At 34.6% G+C, this 19,251-nt stretch overlaps 4 protein-coding genes across 7 annotated transcripts; all 4 read right to left on the bottom strand.

Annotated features, from left to right (window-relative positions):
• Positions 1-743: 743 nt before the first annotated feature.
• Positions 744-4,064, bottom strand: LOC114191838 (cysteine-rich receptor-like protein kinase 29). Of its 3 annotated transcripts, none has more exons than XM_028081260.2 (7): positions 3,181-4,064; positions 2,873-2,992; positions 2,261-2,400; positions 1,958-2,168; positions 1,610-1,841; positions 1,337-1,487; positions 744-1,192 (listed from the first exon to the last, which is right to left on the bottom strand). In XM_028081260.2, exons 1-7 carry the CDS (start codon positions 3,998-4,000, stop codon positions 848-850), a joined length of 2,019 nt encoding a protein of 672 aa, XP_027937061.1. In that variant the 5' UTR covers positions 4,001-4,064; the 3' UTR covers positions 744-847. The 3 variants fall into 3 exon arrangements, with proteins under 3 accessions (XP_027937061.1, XP_085531549.1, XP_085531550.1); XM_085675423.1 differs by having other exon boundaries at positions 2,284-2,400; positions 3,181-3,350; XM_085675424.1 differs by lacking the exon at positions 3,181-4,064 and having other exon boundaries at positions 2,284-2,400; positions 2,873-3,012.
• Positions 4,065-4,961: 897 nt separating this feature from the next.
• LOC114191835 (cysteine-rich receptor-like protein kinase 15) lies at positions 4,962-8,347 on the bottom strand. Its single transcript, XM_028081256.2, has 7 exons — positions 7,375-8,347; positions 6,957-7,079; positions 6,619-6,743; positions 6,299-6,509; positions 5,949-6,186; positions 5,657-5,807; positions 4,962-5,537 (listed from the first exon to the last, which is right to left on the bottom strand). Exons 1-7 carry the CDS (start codon positions 8,219-8,221, stop codon positions 5,193-5,195), a joined length of 2,040 nt encoding a protein of 679 aa, XP_027937057.1. The 5' UTR covers positions 8,222-8,347; the 3' UTR covers positions 4,962-5,192.
• Positions 8,348-9,969: 1,622 nt separating this feature from the next.
• On the bottom strand, positions 9,970-13,361 carry LOC114191425 (cysteine-rich receptor-like protein kinase 26). Of its 2 annotated transcripts, XM_085676205.1 has the most exons (7): positions 12,474-13,358; positions 12,149-12,265; positions 11,488-11,621; positions 11,178-11,388; positions 10,848-11,085; positions 10,547-10,697; positions 9,970-10,414 (listed from the first exon to the last, which is right to left on the bottom strand). In XM_085676205.1, the coding sequence occupies exons 1-7, from the start codon at positions 13,318-13,320 to the stop codon at positions 10,142-10,144; spliced, it is 1,971 nt and encodes a 656-aa protein (XP_085532331.1). In that variant the 5' UTR covers positions 13,321-13,358; the 3' UTR covers positions 9,970-10,141. The 2 variants fall into 2 exon arrangements, with proteins under 2 accessions (XP_085532331.1, XP_085532332.1); XM_085676206.1 differs by lacking the exons at positions 9,970-10,414; positions 10,547-10,697 and having other exon boundaries at positions 10,847-11,085; positions 12,474-13,361.
• Positions 13,362-15,233: 1,872 nt separating this feature from the next.
• Positions 15,234-18,376, bottom strand: LOC146884893 (cysteine-rich receptor-like protein kinase 10). The gene is made up of 7 exons (XM_085676207.1): positions 17,503-18,376; positions 16,989-17,123; positions 16,779-16,900; positions 16,487-16,697; positions 16,137-16,374; positions 15,887-16,034; positions 15,234-15,783 (listed from the first exon to the last, which is right to left on the bottom strand). Exons 1-7 carry the CDS (start codon positions 18,293-18,295, stop codon positions 15,469-15,471), a joined length of 1,962 nt encoding a protein of 653 aa, XP_085532333.1. The 5' UTR covers positions 18,296-18,376; the 3' UTR covers positions 15,234-15,468.
• Between the last annotated feature and the right edge of the window lie 875 nt (positions 18,377-19,251).

Here is a 19,251-nt window from a genome sequence, read left to right as displayed (position 1 = left end):
GTTATTTTTTTTCTCTGCTGTTTTTTTTTTCAACCAAACACGTAAAATCCATTGATTTGTTGTTTTGAATTCTAATTCTAATAATATTTTACAATCTTCATCATAGTCCATTCTTCACGAACAATACTATAATTATAAATTTTTGATTAAAAATAACAATTTTCTTCTTTTGAAAAACGGAAATCTGTTATCCATGCTGCGACAATTTAACAATTTGTCTTTTACCGACAAATTTCCATTAATGATAGTGAATTGTAAAAGAATAGGTTTTTCTGCCCAGTTCTCACGTCTTAGAAAATGCCAGAGTTTCATCTATCATGCGTATTGGTCACGGACAGTAAGTGTTGGACCAAAAATTCACACAGACATTACTGGTCCTATTTTTGTCATGAAAGAAAATTAATTATATCCATGTTAATATCATAAAATAAGAAAGATTATTAACATTTAACTTCTCATGGCATTAACATATACCATTTGAAAATTGACCGTTGAATTTGTCTTGGGTGGAGTGGAGAATGGACACCTTTCAAGACAATGATGGACTTGATAGTGGTTTGCTGAGGAATGACAGATTAAAGTATCTGATGAGTATAGAGAGTTAAAAACGAAGGTAACGGTGAAACGAGTACAACTTTTGTAATTTGAATCGCTTTGTTGATACGAAATCTCCCAACTATAAACGAAACAAATATAAGAGTTTTGATAAGAGTAATTCTGTAAACGAAATCTTTTCACCGAAATGGTGTTGAACAATTCTTCCTTCTTCTCATAGCAAGCACTAAAAAACTGTTTTTCATGATACATTTATGGTTGTTACCTTTGACTATGATCATATAATTTACATCTAACGAGGATATAAACCACTAATTGAAACCTCGTTTGTTGATGCATCAGCAAAGTCAATTTTCTGTTCATTTGATCCTGTTTCCACAGAACCGAACTCCGAAAACTGAATGACTGATGAACATCCATTAATCATAAAATAGGCAGGTTGCAATGGAACTGGTAGAGAAAAAGAGTGGCTATCAAGCATAAGCACCACCTCAGCCATTGTTGGTCTATCATCAGCTTTTTCTTGAACACAAAGTAGTCCAATGTGAATGCATCTCACTATTTCTCCTCTCAAAGCATTATTTAAGACAGGATCTATAATACTATCTGCCGTCCCTTTCCTCCAGTTTTTCCAAGCCTGCAATGCAAGTAGTTCATCTTAGAGAACATTAGTTCCATTTCAGTTTTCTACTGCTACCATTTCAAGTGGATTAATTAATGCCTAATGTTCTATTATAAACCTTATAAAAACGAAGAGGATAAAGAAGGTAGACAGACATACAAAGCTTAGTAGATGCTCCACATTCTCCCCATTTCGGAATCCACCATTCTTTTGGCCACTTACAATCTCTAGTAGTATTACACCAAAACTAAATACATCTAACTTCATTGAGAGTTTTCCATGCCTTGCATACTCAGGTGCCATGTATCCCCTGGATGTCAATAAGGACAGACTCAATTAGATGCAAACATTACCAGTTCTCTTTAAACTAATCCATGCTCCAGATGAAGATTAACTGTAAACTAAATAGTCCTATAATATTTTGATACTTACAATGTTCCTGCAATTTTACTTGCGTGAGTAAGTTCTATCTCAAACAACTTTGCCAAGCCAAAGTCTGAAATCTTGGGATTCATTTGGGCATCTAAAAGAACATTACTCAATTTGAGATCACAATGGATGATCCGTTGTCGAGAATCCCGATGAAGATAAAGAAGACCTCCAGCAATGCCTCCAATTATTTTGTAGCGTGTTTTCCAATCTAAATGTGCATGCTTCGTGGGATCTATATGCCGACACGAGTACAATTATTTAAAGTTTAGAGTCAAAAACCTTTTCTTCATCTAGTCATGCAAAAGAAACAATGTAAGGGACTTGTAGTTTAAGAATAAGCTAACTTACAAAATATGAAGTTGTCAAGACTTCTATTGGGAAGATACTCATACACAAGGAGTCGTTCTTGTCCTTCAAAACAGAACCCAAGTAACCGAACTAAATTTCGGTGCTGAAGCTTGGTGACTAAAACTACTTCATTTTTAAACTCCACATGTCCTTGCCCAGAACCCCTTGACAACCTTTTCATAGCAATCATTTGTCCGTTGCTTAGCTTACCCTGAAAATATATCACAGTCCAGTATTGCATCCAAATATACCATGTTTTAGATGAAGGGGTAATGTTTATCAGAATGAAAAGTTCCATCTTACTCTGTAAACAACTCCAAACCCACCGTGTCCAAGTTTGTTAGACTCAGCAAATTCATTTGTAGCAACTCGTAAGGTGTCAAAGTTGAATTGCAGTGACTCAATAAATGTAATTTCATCATCACTATCTTCTTCTCTTTTAACTTCACATGCATGAAGACCCCAGTAAAATTAGTGCAAGTAAAAGAATAACATCAAGAGAATAATTTCTCGTGATAAACAAGTAGTGAATGGCTAAATTGATTTCCCCTGTTAGCTAACTAGAAGTATTTTGAGAAAAACATACTTTTAACTACTGGAAATATTGACCTAGAATTTGTGTGCATAATCTTCTCTCTAAATATGTTTAGGAGAAAAAGAAAGTAACATAAGTATTTTGATAAGTTAGAACTAATTTTTTTTTTTATCTTTTTTCTAAATTCAATTACATATAAGTTCTTCCAAGCAGCTATCTTTGCTTTTTTATTGTCTACAAAATGAATTCCATCTCTCTGTTTATTTAACAAAAGAAATACTGTAAGTCATAAAGAGTTCAGTTAAGATTTACATTGCTGCCGTTTACATTGGAAGACTACTTTTCTATCAGAAATGAAGATAAATCCATGTTAGACTTACATTCATCCTTTTTTCTTGGCTTCCTCCCACTTAAATAGATGCATAGAAGAGGGAACACCAAAACAAAACAGGCAACTGGCACTGCTATGGTGATAACGGTTCGTGATGTGTGGCTCTTTCCTGTACAACTTAGTATCCTCATGTCGGGATTAAGATTAATAAAATATTCAGCATAAAAAAGGTAAGCATGCCAACATAAGCCCAACTTTTTAACACTTTCCCCTCTACAAATGAGCCTGTTAAACAGCTCACGAAAGAGGAAAACGTTGAAATTATTGAGGTGTAGGCAACTAGCAGGTGACAAATACCTTGTGAGGAAGAGGCGTTGGTGGTGGATGGTGATGGTGGCGCTGGCGCTGGCGCATATGGGAGCAACTTCACCGTAGGTCCGTAAAAGATTTTGGGGTCAAATCTAATTCTACAATTGGGTTTTAAAACAATGCCTCCAGACCGTCCACTACAACAATCAAGGATCAACGCCATAGCTTCCTTCAAGCAGTTAGTGCAATCTTCAGATGTCAAATCAGGCGTGCACTGCGTGTAACCATATATTTTTTGAAATTCTGGAGCAGGTGCACTGCCTGTAGCATACTTTCGACGAGAGTCACCTGATGCAGCTATGCTTGTTAGATTCCTCATCAAGCTTTGAAGCACTGCATTGAATGGGTTCACCCGACCCGTTACATTCAATGTGTAAAATGGTACCTGAAAAGGTTCATTTTCCACAATGCCAATTATGGAGCGGTTTGAGTAGCGTAACATGCACTCTGCACCCCACCCAATTGCTTCTTTCTGGTTTGGACAGTGCTCTGCTAAAACGCCTCTGGTGTGGTTGAGACAGTTGAGGCATTCATCCTGTTTTTGATCGCCTCTGCAGAGCCCAACGGCATACACTTTGTCTGGGTCTCGACCATATGAGAAATTGTAGAAACCGTAGTTGATTTCTGTGCGGGAAGAGAAACTGGATAAAAGGGTGTGGAGGTTTTTGTGATACGGGCTGTTCACTGTGTAGTTTCCGACTTTGCTGTAATCGCATACCCAATCGCTAGCTTCCGATATGAATATGAGAAAGAGACAACAAAGAAAAGAAAGGAGCCTCAAAGAAAGTGCAGCCATAGCCTTTGTCATTGTTCTCCTCCATTTACAGGTATAACATGCTCAAGATTCAAACTTTACACAACAATGACGTTTTCTCTCCAGGAGGGTCAAGTTGACTTAGTTCGTAAGTCTTTCGTCACTAAAAATAATAGAAAAAAAAATCAATTTTTATCATAATTAACTTTTAAAATAATAAAATTATATAAATTAATGTTTTAAATTATTATATCTAACAAATCACTTATAAACTCCTACAATTCGTCTTCTTTTTCTCCATCCATGTAAATTTCTAATTTGAAAATTTTATATATTTGAGAGATTATAAAGTATGATTTCTAATATCTAAAAATTATTTACATAATTTATTTTCTTCGGAAATTTTATGGAAGATATAAAGAAATATATTAAGAATAAAATTATTATAAAAATAGTTTATGGACACTAATGACACCTCTAATATTTTTTATCTCTCTTCTTTTCATCGTAGACTTTAATTTTTTTACTGTATAAATACTAGTATTTAAACTTAAATGCTTGATAAATTTGGTATAATACGCTTTTGATAATTGATTGGAATTTATTTACAAATATAAGTAAATTTTAGTAAGTACTGTAATATGTAGTCGACAAATTTTTATAATCTCGAATGAATTTTAAATAATAATAGAGAGTAGATTAGAAGATACTTTATTATTATTTCTCTACCTACGTTTGCAATGAGATTATTTTCGCTTCAAATATTTTTATAACTTTTATCCAATACAGTAAATTATTTATTCAAGTCTTATATTCCTATACATCTTGCGTTTATGTTTTATAGTCTAATTATAAAAAAAAAAAATCACCTTCTTAGTAAAATTTATTTTCAATCACAACTGAATATTCAAATTAAAAAGTATATAAAACTTTAGTTAAATATTCCGGTGCTGAATCTATGATTTGAAGCTACCATGGACTTCTGAGTCTTCCTTCACAAAATATACGCTTCAATGGAAGTGCGAGCACAATTTCTGTAATTTGAACCACTTTCTTGATATGAAATTACCCAATAATAACAGAAACAAATGTAAGAGTTAGGATAAGAGTAATTTCTGTAAATGAAATGTTTCCACCGAAATGGTGTTGAACAATTCTTCCTTCTTCTCATAGCAAACACTAAAAAACTGTTTTTTCCTGGTACATTTATGGTTGTTACCTTCGACTATGATCATATAATTTACATCTAACGAGGATATAAACTACTAATTGAAGCCTCGTTAGCTGATCCATCAGCACAGTAACTTTTCTGTTCACTTGACCCTGTTTCCATAGAACTACACCTCGAAAACTGGATGACCGATAAACAACTATGTTTCATAAAATAAGCAGGTTGCAATGGAACTGGTAGAGCGAAAGAGTGGCTATCAAGCATAAGGACCACCTCAGCCATTGTTGGTCTATCAGCAACCTTTTCTTGAACACAAAGTAGTCCAATGTGAATGCATCTCACTATTTCATCTCCCAAACCATTATTTAAGGTGGGATCTATAATATTAGCTGCTCTCCCATTTCTCCAGTTTGTCCAAGCCTGAAAGTAGTTCATTTTACATAACATTAGTCCCAGTTTTCTACTTCTACCATTTCAGTTAATGCCTAGTGTTCTATTATAAACCTTATAAAGACAGAGGATAAAGAAGGTAGACATACAAAGCTTAGTAGATGCTCCACATTTTCTCCATTTCGGAATCCACCATTCTTTTGGCCACTTACAATCTCTAGTAGTATTACACCAAAACTAAATACATCTAACTTCATTGAGAGTTTTCCATGCCTTGCATACTCAGGTGCCATGTATCCGCTGCATTTCAATAAGGATACACTCAATCAGATACAAATTGCAAACATTACCTGTTCTCAAGATAATAATCCAGGCTCCTCATCTGTATTACATAAGGATACAGATTAGAAGCTAAAATGTTTTATATATCTTGATACTTACTAGGTTCCAGCAATTTTACTTGCTTTAACCTGAGTTTGATCCACATTAAAAAGTCTTGCAAAGCCAAAATCTGAAATTTTTGGATTCAAATCTGCATCTAAAAGAATATTACTCAATTTGAGATCACGGTGAATAATCCTCTGCTGAGAATCCTCATGAAGATATAGAAGGCCACGTGCAATGCCTTCAATTATTTTGTAACGTGTTTTCCAATCCAAATGTGCGCGCTTGATGGGATCTACATGGTGCAATCATTCGAAATTTCTTTTAAACTAGAGTCAAAACCTTTCTTCATTCAGTCATGCAAAAGATATAATGTAATGCACTTCCAGTTTAAGAAGTCAACTTACCAAATAAGAAGTTGTCAAGGCTTTTATTCGGAAGAAACTCATACACAAGGAGTCGTTCTTCTCTTTCAAAACAGAAACCAAGGAGCTTTACTAAATTTCTGTGTTGAAGTCTTGACATTAAAAGCACTTCATTCTTGAATTCAGTATCTCCTTGCCCAGAGATGCTACATAACCTTTTGATTGCTACTTCTTGTTCATTGAAGAGCTTCCCCTGATTAATAACAGACTAACAGTGTTTATGCATGTAAAATTGACCAACAATCTGGCCCTTCAACATTTTGCTATACAGATAAACTTAGTTGTAATAATGCAATGTTTACCTTGTAAACACGTCCAAATCCACCTTGTCCAATCTTGTTTGCGTCAGAAAAGTTGTTTGTACAGACTCTGATGGTGTCAAAATTTATTAGTGACGACTCTACTTGTCTAACTTCACCGTCATCACCTAGATGGGGGAGGGTTTTTTAAAGCAGAACATGTAAGCAGTTGATTCTAGAAAATTGTTATATTCTTGTTTTGGTTTAACAAACAAAATCCCATTCTTTGAAATCTCGTTTCTTGATATTTTGATCAGGTTGCAAACGACCAAAGAAGGAAATAGAAGATAGAATATTGATTGAATCTTTACATCAAACGTCAAATAAATATCTGAACTTACTCTGAAAATGTTTTGTTGGCTTCCTCACTCCTAAATAGATGCACATAAAGATCAGCAACCCAAAAAAGACAACAATAGGCACAACGTATTTCGCAATGACAGCTTGTGATTTGTTGCTTTTTCCTGCATAAACCCAAGAACTCTTCTGGTTAATATAATCTTTTATCTTGAAGACAACTCAATTTAGTCATGAAACTGAATCGAGAGACAAACAATTCAAGATACCTTAAAGATTCTGGATATTTTAAGTCTAAAACACCTATAATACTTGGTTAAAATCTTTTTCTTTTCCTACAATGGAATAACAGTAAAAGAAATAATTTCCAACATATGTAGGTATGTGTGAGGTTTTACTTGGGCCAAATAGATGCTGCTTGATGATCAATATATTCACATTTAACCATGTAACAATTAATACCATGATAAGTACTCTCTGGGGAATTTGTAGTGGTGAATGGAGAAGGTGAAGGAGGAGGAGATGGAGATCCTTGTGGTGACAACTGTAGCGTTTGTGTATCAGCCGTAGGCTCATAGAAACTGAAGTTCTCGTATCTGAAATTACACCTGAATTTAATAACCACTCCACCAGATCTGCTATTACAACATTTTGGTAATTCTGAAATAGCGCCACCTAAGCAGTCATTGCATTCTGCCACTGTCAAGTCTGGTGCACACTGAACGGCAGCATATACAGTTTGAGAATCCGGAGCTGTTGCATTTCCAGAAGCATATTTACGATTCAAGTTGGAATCAGTTGTTGCAGCTTTCACTTTTAGTAGTGGCAGCAACTTCTTCAGCACATAACTGTACTTGTCCCAGTCTGTTACATTGGTTTCACTCCGCAAGTAGACCCGGAAATCAGAATCATAGTAACCTAACACTGAGCGATATGAATAGTGCAACATGCATTCACCATATCCTCCCACCGCACGTTTTTGACGCGGACACTGTTTTAGGAGAAGTGAACGAGAATTGTTGAGGCAAGTAAGGCAAGTATGTGCGGTGACATCTCCTCTGCAAAGGGCAGTTGCGTAGACTCTATCAGAGTTTTGGCCATAGGAGGAGTTGTAGAAGCCATAGTCAATCTGAGTATCGGAAATGATCCTTGAAAGAACAGTGTGGAGGTTGGTCTGGTAAGTGCTATCAGGAGCATACTCTCCACCTTCTGCGACGCAAACAGCGTATGGATATTCTGGGTTAGCATTAGCCAGAGAGGTGAGAGTAAAGAGTAGAAAAAGGAAAGAAAGAACACTCGGAGAGACCATGGTGTAGTGAGATGTTAAGATTGTTATGTTGTAATGTTGTATGTCTTTTCAACAAAGTATGAATGATGTTTTCACTGACACTGTCAACTTTGTCAGGTAATGTTGAGGAAAAGTCTGCTTACTTGCTATCTGCAATTAGTTTGTCTTTGACCCGAAATGCATATCATTCAACCATCATATTGTAGTTATTGTGTAATAACCCATTAACGGTTAGGATTTGACTAAATTTTAGGTACACACAAAGCTGTCTGGAGAGGATTCATTTGTCTTTGCCTATGAAAGTCGGACATTATAATACCTACCCTCTAAAAGTATATTTATCTTTATGTGGTATTCGTTAAAATATAGGAATTCAATTCAGATACGGTTGAAAATTAAATTATATAACTGAATTAGACTATTTTATGATTTGAATGAAAATATTTTTTTTATATATTGATTAAATTATATTTAATTATTTGAAAAAATATTTTATTTTCTTTTTCTTAAGTAGTCGAGAAATTCAAACCAACTGAGTCCACAAACCAACGAAATGTTGACATGCTTAGAGATACTTAAACGTGTTAGTTAAAGTTATATTTTATTAGTAGAGATATTAATCATTTCCGCTTAAACAAAGAAGAAGAAGAAAAAAAACACTTTGGCTCCATACATAAGTTAGGCGGGTCAAAATAATACAGCAAAGAGAAGGGAATGGCAAGGAATTATCCCAAAAAAAGACAAAGAATTCAGTCCTATCCAAATTGAAGTTTCTATTTATAGAAACACCGTAAACTGAAAGATCAATTAAACAAAATTAAATCGATGGTAATATTTGTAAGCGATAAAGCTTAAAATCTATTAAAATAAAAAATAAATATTTTAGTAGATATCATATTTTTATTATATTGATATTTTAATGGTTAAAATATTAAAATAAATAATATAATATAAAATTATCCAAAAATTAACAACAAAAAGAGTGTATACCTATAATATATCATGCTGGAAGAATAAAATAAATATTTTGATTATCAAGTATCTTACACTTAACCTACAACTATGCAAATTAATATTTTATTATATATATATATATATATATATATAATTTTTTATTTCCCTGAATAATTTTTTAAAAGTAGACAATATTATTTATTATTTAATATTTCAAAAACACATGTTTATATGAATACTTTAATTATATTACTGTTTAATGATTTCAATATAAAGAAAATTCAATTTAACATATTTAAATTCAATAAAGTGATTGGATTATCTGAAAGATTGTCCAGGACATGGGACTTGGGCCTATGTTTCCAACCAAGTTTAAAATAAAATGAAAAAGGAGAAAAAATGGACAAAATGCATTTGCTTCCAGGCACGTTCATTTGATTTTCTTATACGACCCAGATAAGATAAGCTGGTATTAAAAAAATCGAATCTTAGATCAGTGTGATGAGTACAGTTAAAAAAATTAAATATATTTTTAATTACTTAAATTTTAATTAAAATTGAAATCAGTCCTTTTTCAAAATTTTGGATTGGTTTAATTTTTTAATTTTAGAAATGTATGAATTCATTTCTTTTAACCACATTTTATTAAATTTATTTGACATTTCATGATAGCATTTCAATTAATATTAAAACAAAAATGTATTAAATTGTATAAATAACTTAAATGCTATCATGAAACACGAAACATCAAGTAAATTTAACAAAATTTAGTTAAAAGAACTAAATTCATAAACTCTTAAATATGAAAAACTAAATTAAATTAAAATTAAAAAAAAACTAATTTCATTTTTTTTTAAAGAAAATATTTAATCCGAATGAAACAAGAGATTGGTTAGTGAAGTTGGAATCTACAGAAGGGTCACTTTATTATAATTTATAACTAATCTGGTTCAGCGATGATTTGGCAGATTGAGCCTTTGATTCAGTTTATGCACTTGCAACTGGGTCATACTCTTCTGATTGAATGACTGAGAAATTTCTGCTTGGAACGGAGAAAGCAGGCTGAGAAGGCAATGGAAGCGAAACAGAGTGGCTGCTAAGCATGAGTACAATAGAGGCCATGGTTGGTCTATCACCCACTTTTTCCTGAACACAAAGCAACGCAATGTGGATAAATCTCATTATTTCATTTCTCGAACTGTCCGCAATTGTTGGATCAATAATGTTTGACACTGTCCCGTTCCTCCAGTTTTGCCATATCTGCAAGCAGTTGATCAATAGTACAAATATTGATTCAGATTCAGCCTTAAAGATTACAATTCTGTAAGAAACTAACGGAATCTAACCTAGGTACAAGGAAAACAAGTCATTAAAAGAATAATGATTACTTACATAGGTTAGAAGATCCCCTTCATTCTCCCCTCTTTGTACCCAACTATTTTTCTGGCCACTTACAATCTCAAGAACCAATATGCCAAAACTATAAACATCAGATTTCACTGAGAATTGTCCATAGAAGACATACTCTGGCGCCATATATCCACTGCATGTCCAAATCGACCATCTCATTAGCTCACTTACGTACAAATATTGACAACTTTGTTAAGATCACCTTTAGAGATGGTTTTGTTTTAATTGAGACAGTGATTAATATAAATTATTTGGCAATGGCATAGAACATTCTAATACTTACTAGGTTCCAACAATTCTATTTGTATTGTCCTGAGTTTGATCCACTTCAAATAATCTTGCCATGCCAAAATCTGATATCTTTGGATGCATCCCGGCATCTAAAAGAATGTTACTTGCTTTGAGATCACGGTGAATAATGGTCAAACGTGAATCCTCGTGAAGGTAAAGAAGACCTCTAGCTATGCCTCTTATAATTTTGTGTCGCTTTTCCCAATCCAACTCTGCGCGCCTAACTTCATCTACAAACCAAAGCCAAGATACCATATTCTCAACGAGTTAGAATGTTTATGAATGAAGAATAGATGGTTTTGTGCCCTTAGTTTTAACTTACCAAATATGAAGAAATCGAGGCTTTTGTTGGGAACAAATTCATACACCAATAGCCTTTCTCTTCTTTCCAAGCAAAATCCTAGCAGCTTAACTAAATTTCGGTGCTGAAGTTTGGCCACTAACATCACCTCACTCTTAAACTCAATGTCTCCTTGGAGTGAGTTCTCGGACAACCTTTTCACTGCAATTTCCTGACCATTGGAGAGCTTACCCTGAAAATTTTAATTTTATGAATGTAAGTCAAGGTCTATCAGGTATACTAATACATTTTGTAGATGTGATGTACATCTTTCTGTGACACTTATATTTACCTTGTAAACAGGTCCAAATCCTCCTTCTCCTAGCCTATTTGCATCAGAAAAGTTGTTTGTAGCCGTCATGATTGTGCATAAGTCCAATTGCAATGTCTCTGCTGATCTAATTTCATCCTCATTTTCAGCTTGAACTGGGAATGAATTGCAACAAATCAGTTCTTCAAATGGAATTCTGCTTCTTTTTGGGAAAATCTTCTCCTTAAAGTCGCTTACTTGCTTATTTATGATAACAATAATAACAACTTTCTTTTGGGAACTTGATAGGGCTTATAAAATAAAATTTATTATATGTCGACTATTTACATTATGTCAATCAGAAATTCTACAATTCATTATTTTGGATAAGCTGATCTTCATACACTTTTAAAATGTTTCTATTCCATCTCCACTTGCATTTTATTATATAAACACCTATTGCTGCATGTGACCTTTTTTTTCATTTTATATTTCCTGACAGTGATTGAACCATGCACTTTTTTACAACAGGGGAAGAATTTTCATATTCTATTGTTCTGCTAAATAGCAACTAGAATTCTAAAAGAATTATTCGATAACTCTACAATCCAATTTCATATTCCTGAGTTTTACCCTATAAACTCCACATCAAAGGATTAAATCAACAAATAACATACTAAAAGAGAATGTCATGTTAGGTTACCTTCAATCTGTTTCCGTGACTTCCTCGTTCTTAAATAGACGCACATAAGAATTACCAGTATGACAAAGGCTATTGGCACAACTATTGCTATTACAGTTAGATAAGTCTTGCTCTTTCCTGCCAAAAGAGAACTTCAATAATTAGTATATTTCTAGGATTGAGGATAATAAATTAGTTCTCAACAAAGTCTAATCACTTTCATGGAAAAGGATTTCATCAACAAGTTTCAATCTTGTAGGTTAAGTACCCTCACTTATTTCTTAGAATTTATTAAAATCATCAAATTGTACGAGTTTCATCATTTCAAGAAGGATTTGACGTTTACCTTCTGTGGACAAGGTATCGGTGGTTGAAGGAGGAAGAGCAGACACCTTTGGTGCTGGTGCTGGTGCTGGTGCTGCTGGTGCAGGTGATGGTGGTATTTCAATATTGGTAGGATCATAGAAGCTGTATGTCTCATATCTGAAGTTACAACTAGGCCTTACAACTCTACCACCTCTCTTGCCATCACAACATCGTGGAATTTCTGCGATAACCCCACTCAAGCATTCGGTGCAATCTTGTTGTGACAAGTCAGGTGTACACTGCATAAGACCAAATATAGTCTGAAAGGCTGGTCCTGAAACATTTGCTGCAGCAAACTTACGCTTGGAGTCCCCTAGTGTAGCTTGGCCTATGAGGCTGTCTAGCAAGTTCCTCAACGCTTGATTGAATTGATCAATGTCTGTTGCGTTTACAAGGTTCCACATATAGAAACTAGGTGAGGTCTCCATGGTGTTGAATAGTGAGCGGTTGGAATAGCGTAACATGCAACTGTCATACCAACCAATTGCCTCCTTCTGATTTGGACAGAGTTTTGGGAGAAGGACTTTTGAATCATTCAAGCATCTACGGCAAGCGTCTGGCTTGACATCTCCTCTGCACAGCCCAATTGCGTTTACTCTGTCACTGCTTTGGCCATGAGAAAAGTTGTAGAAACCATAGTCAATATCTGTGTCTGAAGAGAGGTTGGACAAAAGGGTATTGAGATTGTTGTGGTAGGTGCTGTTTGCAGTGTAATTACCCTTCTCGTTCATGCAGAAGTTGTATAAGAAACTTGTTTGGGCATAGGAGTGGGATATAGTTAGGAGTATGAGAAACATACAGAGGAATCCGGGCATTGTTGAAACCATGGCCGCAGTTGTCTGATTGGAGTAGTGAAAGAAAATAAAGGGAAGATTTATTGTTGATAAAAGGTGTGAACATGAACATTTAACTTTTGACCTTAAGGTCCGTGTGATTGCCACTGTCTACGGGTTAACGTATTTTTGTCATTATTCACTCAGTTGACTACCAAGCTCCGGTTGAACTTTGAACAATTCTGTATCACAAAAACTTAATGTGATGTGACGGAAACCACTAGCATATGGTAAAATATACAGAGCAGTCACGGTGATTTCCTCGTCAAATTAACAGCATAAATGAAGTGCTTATTTTTTAATTTTATTTTAATAACATAATTTTATATTTTTTAATATTAATGTTCTTACTTTTCAATTTACTAATTTATTTTTAATGTTTTACTTTAAAAGAATATATAATATACTTTAACTCCTATAATTTATCTTTTAATGTGTTATATGTTGTAGTAATTTATTACATATTTGTCTTCTCCTTCATAGACATTCACAATAGGAACACTGAAAATTAATTGGTTATAATTAATGTCAATGTCAAGCAGAAGTTTTTAATTCATATATTATTTGAATTAGTGATATGTTTTATATATTAATTAGAACCATTTTTTGCAAATAATTAGTACATCTATAATATTAACTACTAACTGACAATATAATTTAAAAAATATATATAAATTAATACATTATATGTGTTAATAATTACTTTAAATTAACCCATTTTTTCTATTTTACTTTAGAATGTGTTGTTGATCCTTGTTTCAACAGAAATTTTAATTACTAGATATTTTTCTTCCAAATATCACGAGTGTTGACCTCTTCCGTCGTCTTTTAATCCCGGAACGTAAGTGGCGGTTCGTACACAAAATATCACGACGAGTGTTGACCTCTTTCGTCGTCTTTTAATCGCAGAACGTAAGTGGCACGTATTAATGTCACCAATCTGTAATCGACATGTACCCACCACATCACACTGCTACTATCATGTGATACTAAAGAAAAAACTAAATAACTTCAATTTTTTCAAAAATTATGATCTAATGCAGAAAGAAAAATTAGGAGACCATTTTGCGAGCGAAGAAACGATTAGCAAGTAGAGGTGGAGCAGAAAGGCATTGAGGTGGGCCAAAAGAGTGATGCTTGTTCTGATTGTTGGATGCGGATGAAAAATTAGCTTGAAAGAGAGAGGAGTTAACCACCTTATTCTTTTCTAGGCGTTCTTCTCGGGCAAGTAACAATGCTTCAATATCCTTGACAGTGTAAGGATCTAAACGAGTTGGAACAGAAGTTATAAGAGAGTCATACTCCTCGGAAAGACCATCCAAGATGGCTTCAATATGTTCATCGGTTGACAACGGAAAACCTACGACAGCAAGCGATTCTACAACCTTTTTAATGTCAAGAAGATAGAGTGGTACAAAAGGATCTTTCTTTGATTGTCTGAGTTGAACTTTAAGTTTCTTGACTGGAGCTCTGGTGTGGTGTGAGAAGCATAATATGTGGCCAGATTTGAGATGAAGAATCAAGACCCACCATTTTGGTGAGTATAGGTGTTGTCATGGATGGTAGAAGCCAAGCCATAATTAGTTGATCTTGCTCCTCAAAATTAAGGAAGTCTGGGTTGATCGTATTACTTGCCGCGTCTGTGGTAGAAAGAAAACGAGTAAGAGTGTGGTGTCCATCAAGAAAGTCTAACAGGTTGAACCCACGAATTGTAGCTAAGACCTGCTGCTTCCAAATGAGGTCATTTTCATCTGATGATTTGAGAGTAATGGGTGTGGTGAAAGTTTTAGGTGCGATGGAAGAAGCGGAAGAAGAAAGTGTGCTAGTTATGCATGATGAAGTCATGATGTGAAACAGGTCCAAGAAAGAAAAAAAAAAAAAACTCTACATACCATGAAAAAAAGAGAGAAGGGAAGTAGATCGACATATTTTTATCAACGTGCATCTTCTAAGCAACCATCAATAGTTCCCATGAGTGATTATATTTGTCTATCAAATGAAACGGTTATTTAATTTAAATGATGGGAAGTTATCTATCATATAGTGTGAAATCTTAACTTCAAGATAAATAGAATATCAAATTAATGGAGATTTTAACTAGCTAGGATATACAATTTATTTATACACAAGACTATACATATACTACCGAGGGATAAATACGCTCACAGACATTTCATTTTTCGATTGTGCAGAACCTGAACTGGATCCTCCTACTACCATCCTGTGATCTAGTCCACTTTGACTAAAATTTATGGGTTTTTCAGGAAATGGCAACTCAGATAAAGAGCTACCGAGATATGAAACAACTTGTGTCATTGTAGGTCTGTCATGTGGCTTCTCCTGCACACATAATAAACCTATTTGGATGCATTTTATGACTTCACTGTGATTGCAAGATTCCTTAATGTTTTTGTCTAATATGTTTAATGGTGTCCGATCCCTCCATTGATCCCAAGCCTGCAATCAAATTCATAAATCAAATATTAATTGGATCTTTCCCTTCTTTATGCCGGATTAGTAACAATTACTGTAAAATAATCTCATACAAATAAATACATACATAGCTCAAAAGGTCATCATCATCTGAAAAAACTTGTCTCGCATTCTTTTTTGCACTAACAATTTCTAGTATTATAACTCCAAAACTGAAAACATCTGATTTTTCTGAAAACTGTCCGTGCATTGCATACTCCGGTGACATATATCCGCTGTTACAAACATCAATGTTAGAAAACAAGTATATTTCAATAAATTAAAGATGTCCTTTGATAGATAACATGAAAAATTATACTTAAGAAAAAAATACTTACTATGTTCCTACAATTCTATTTGTATTTCTTTGATATTGATCTACACCAATAATTCTTGCCATTCCAAAATCTGAAATCTTTGGATCCATGTTGTCATCCAATAATATATTGCTAGGTTTGAGATCACGGTGTATAACTTTCAATCGTGAATGTTCATGTAAATATAAAATCCCTTGTGTAATTCCTTGAATAACTTTGTATCGTTCTGACCAATTCATTTGACTACTTTTGTATGGATCTGTAAATGAAATATTCAATCTAAAGTAAGAAAAAAAATATATAAGGGAGTATTTTTCTACCAGCAGAAGTATTTCATAGCTCAGCAGCAAATAGTAGTGAGATAAACTTACCAAATAGAAAGTAGTCTAGGCTTTTATTAGGCACAAATTCATAAATAAGCATCTTTTCTTGAGCTTCCAAACAAAATCCTAACAATGTCACTAAATTTTTATGTTGAAGTTTTGCTATTAACAGAATCTCATTCTTGAATTCTGCTGCACCTTGGCCTGAACTATGTGAAAGTTTTTTCACTGCTATTTCTCGTCCATCTGGAAGGATACCCTAAGAACATAAAAAATGCAGGTTAACTACAGGAAACAAATAGAAACAGGCATGCGTATATTTTTAATATTACTTTATCACCTTATAAACATCTCCAAATCCACCTTCACCTATCCTGTTTTCATGTGAAAACTTCTTTGTGGCAACTTCCATTGTGGCCAAATCAAAATGTAACGATTCCAAAGTGGAACTTTCTTCTCCAACTAGAGGAACATCCAAGAGCTGAAATTAGTAATTTTATCCTTTTAAAGAAATGGGAAAGGATCAGGCTTTCTTTTTCAGATTACTTACAATTTTCCCTTAGAAGAGTGTTGTATTTCTTCCTTGATCTCTTGAATATGAAATAGCAGACACCACATAAGAGAATTATCGACACAATAACAAGGGCAACAATGACGATTACTCGTAATACATAATGGTTATTTCCTGCATAAATAATTGCACGAAAAAGACAGGCTTTAGTAAGTACAAAAAGAAAGAAAGGTGATGATTCATTGCATATACATATTGATGAAGATTAGTATGCTGCAGTCACATGAATTCAATTCACGAACACTAATCAATTTTTCATATTACTGAATAGCGGTTTCAATCTCCTTCCGTCGAGTTCATCCAACGCACGACCAGTGACATCTTATCTGTTTCATATTTGATTTCTCTCTGTGACCGTCAATGTTACTGACGCCTCCAACACCGCCATCTTCTGCTACACAACTTCCTCTGACGGTGGCATTGTTGTTGTCTCCGTCGCCAGAATCTCTAAGTACGAGTAGATAGGTTATATTATATTTGTTAAGAAAAATACCTGATGAGGGTGCTGACGTGGCGCTCGTATTGTAAAACTGAAACAATTCGTATCTAACATTGCACCACGCAAGCAGAGCCCTCGCGCCCTGTTTTCCTTCGCAGCACGACGGTAGAGTTGAAATGGCGTTTTGCAAACACTCTTCACAACCACTATTCGTTAAGCTTGGCTCGCACTCCGTCAGGGCGTACACCCGAGACAAGGATCCAGCGAATTCTCTATCGCCGGTGGCGAATTTCCTCGCCGAGTTAGAATTCGCACTCTCTTCCACCAAATCGTCCAACAAGCCGAACAACGTGCGGTTAAAGCTGTCCAAGTCGGAGGCGGAGATGTTTTGACCGTTCGATAAGCTAGCTCCGGGTTCGGTGCTGGCAGGGTCGAAGTAGGTGTTGGTGAAACGGAGCGTGCACTCGTCGTACCATATTACGGACTCTGTTTTGTTGGGGCAGAGTTGTGTTATTTCGGTGGCGGCTGTGGTTATGCAGTCGTTACACGTGGCCATGGAGACGTCACCGCGGCAGAGGAAATAGCCGCTGGCGACGCTTGTGGTCCCCAAGCCCATGGCGGAGGAATAGGAGCCGTCGGATTGCGAGATGTTGGAGACGAGAGATTCGAGGAGGAACTTGAGATTGGTTTCGAATGTTGCGCTGGAATTGTAGGATGCGTTGGTTGGGCAGTAATTGTAAACCGGAGCTGCAGAGGAAAATAACGGTTCAATTACGAACAGAGACAGGAACAGAAGAAAGGTAACATGGTTGGTGGAGTTGGAGAGAAAAATGTTGCGCCAAAACATTGTTTCGCGCACAACACAAGATTTTGGAATTGGAGTAGTAAGTGTATTATTAACTATAAGTCATTGTAATTATAAAATGATACACTCTCAGAAATGCCTTACGCGTACATTTTCTGTGCGTGATGTTGGACAAATTGAAATGCAGGTCTAGAAGCAACCGCACAAAGACCTAGTCCACTCACCAGAAATTTCAGAATGAAAGTTTGAAAAGCTAGCCTACTTTTCGGTTGATATCAATCATATTTACCTCATTCAACCTTCTTTTTTTTTCAATTTTGCATCAGTTCACGTGTTAAATGTATTCAAACCCTACCATTTATTGATTGATCGATTAACATAAAGTTAGGCTAAACATAAGTTTATGACAAAATAAAAGAAGTTGGTATTTTAAAACCTTTTCTGAAAAAAAAACAACAAATGGACAGCACTTGAATTAGGATAAGGGTTAAGAAAGAACCTAAGAACCATTTCGCTGACCGCCGCCTCCTGTTAGGTCCCATGCATGCATCATCATGTTCACCGCTCTATTCTCAGATAACTTTCAAATAACTACTTCTTCCCAAGCGGGTTTAGCAGTAAACAAATTGAGTACTTTCTGTAATATATGTATGTAAGTTCAAACTTTGTTATTATGCACAAAATAAATATTTTCTACTATATAATCAAAATTTAAGTGCAATACTTAAGGGTTTTTAAGTATACGATTCTCTAATTCAAATTTCCTTTTAACAATCAATACAAAGTTTAAGTACCACTTTCTTAATCTATTACTGAAATGAAATTATAATATTAACTAATCAACAATACTACGCGCCTAAATTTCATCCGTAATATCATATTACAACGCTGTGATTCCTGTGTATTAAATAATTTTATTAATTCAACAGAATGACTTTGAAAGCTTATCATGATGGCTAATAAAAAACTTTATATATAGAAATTTAAAGTATTTATCA

The sequence above is a fragment of the Vigna unguiculata genome, chromosome 7 (assembly GCF_037176805.1).
Source record: "Vigna unguiculata cultivar grain cowpea cultivar isolate G323 ecotype 2 chromosome 7, ASM3717680v1, whole genome shotgun sequence".
Taxonomy (NCBI): domain Eukaryota; kingdom Viridiplantae; phylum Streptophyta; class Magnoliopsida; order Fabales; family Fabaceae; genus Vigna; species Vigna unguiculata.
This window is presented reverse-complemented; position numbering and strand designations above follow the sequence as displayed.

Excerpts from the sequence above, each read along its gene's own strand:
- LOC114191425 (XM_085676205.1), bottom strand. The coding sequence starts at position 13,320 with ATGGTTTCAACAATGCCCGGATTCCTCTGTATGTTTCTCATACTCCTA. Across the intron at positions 11,389-11,487 it reads GATTTGGACCTGTTTACAAG|GGTAAGCTCTCCAATGGTCA; the intron begins GTAAATATAAGT and ends TAAAATTTTCAG. Across the intron at positions 10,415-10,546 it reads AAGGGGATCTTCTAACCTAT|ATATGGCAAAACTGGAGGAA; the intron begins GTAAGTAATCAT and ends AACTGCTTGCAG.
- LOC146884893 (XM_085676207.1), bottom strand. The coding sequence starts at position 18,295 with ATGTTTTGGCGCAACATTTTTCTCTCCAACTCCACCAACCATGTTACC. Across the intron at positions 17,124-17,502 it reads CACGTCAGCACCCTCATCAG|GAAATAACCATTATGTATTA; the intron begins GTATTTTTCTTA and ends TTATTTATGCAG. Across the intron at positions 16,901-16,988 it reads CACTCTTCTAAGGGAAAATT|TTGGAGAAGAAAGTTCCACT; the intron begins GTAAGTAATCTG and ends ATGTTCCTCTAG.
- LOC114191838 (XM_028081260.2), bottom strand. The coding sequence starts at position 4,000 with ATGACAAAGGCTATGGCTGCACTTTCTTTGAGGCTCCTTTCTTTTCTT. Across the intron at positions 2,401-2,872 it reads GCCAAGAAAAAAGGATGAAT|TTAAAAGAGAAGAAGATAGT; the intron begins GTAAGTCTAACA and ends ATGCATGTGAAG. Across the intron at positions 1,488-1,609 it reads AGTAAAATTGCAGGAACATT|GGGATACATGGCACCTGAGT; the intron begins GTAAGTATCAAA and ends ATTGACATCCAG.
- LOC114191835 (XM_028081256.2), bottom strand. The coding sequence starts at position 8,221 with ATGGTCTCTCCGAGTGTTCTTTCTTTCCTTTTTCTACTCTTTACTCTC. Across the intron at positions 6,187-6,298 it reads CCTTGACAACTTCTTATTTG|ATCCCATCAAGCGCGCACAT; the intron begins GTAAGTTGACTT and ends TGCACCATGTAG. Across the intron at positions 5,538-5,656 it reads TGGAGCATCTACTAAGCTTT|GCTTGGACAAACTGGAGAAA; the intron begins GTATGTCTACCT and ends AACTACTTTCAG.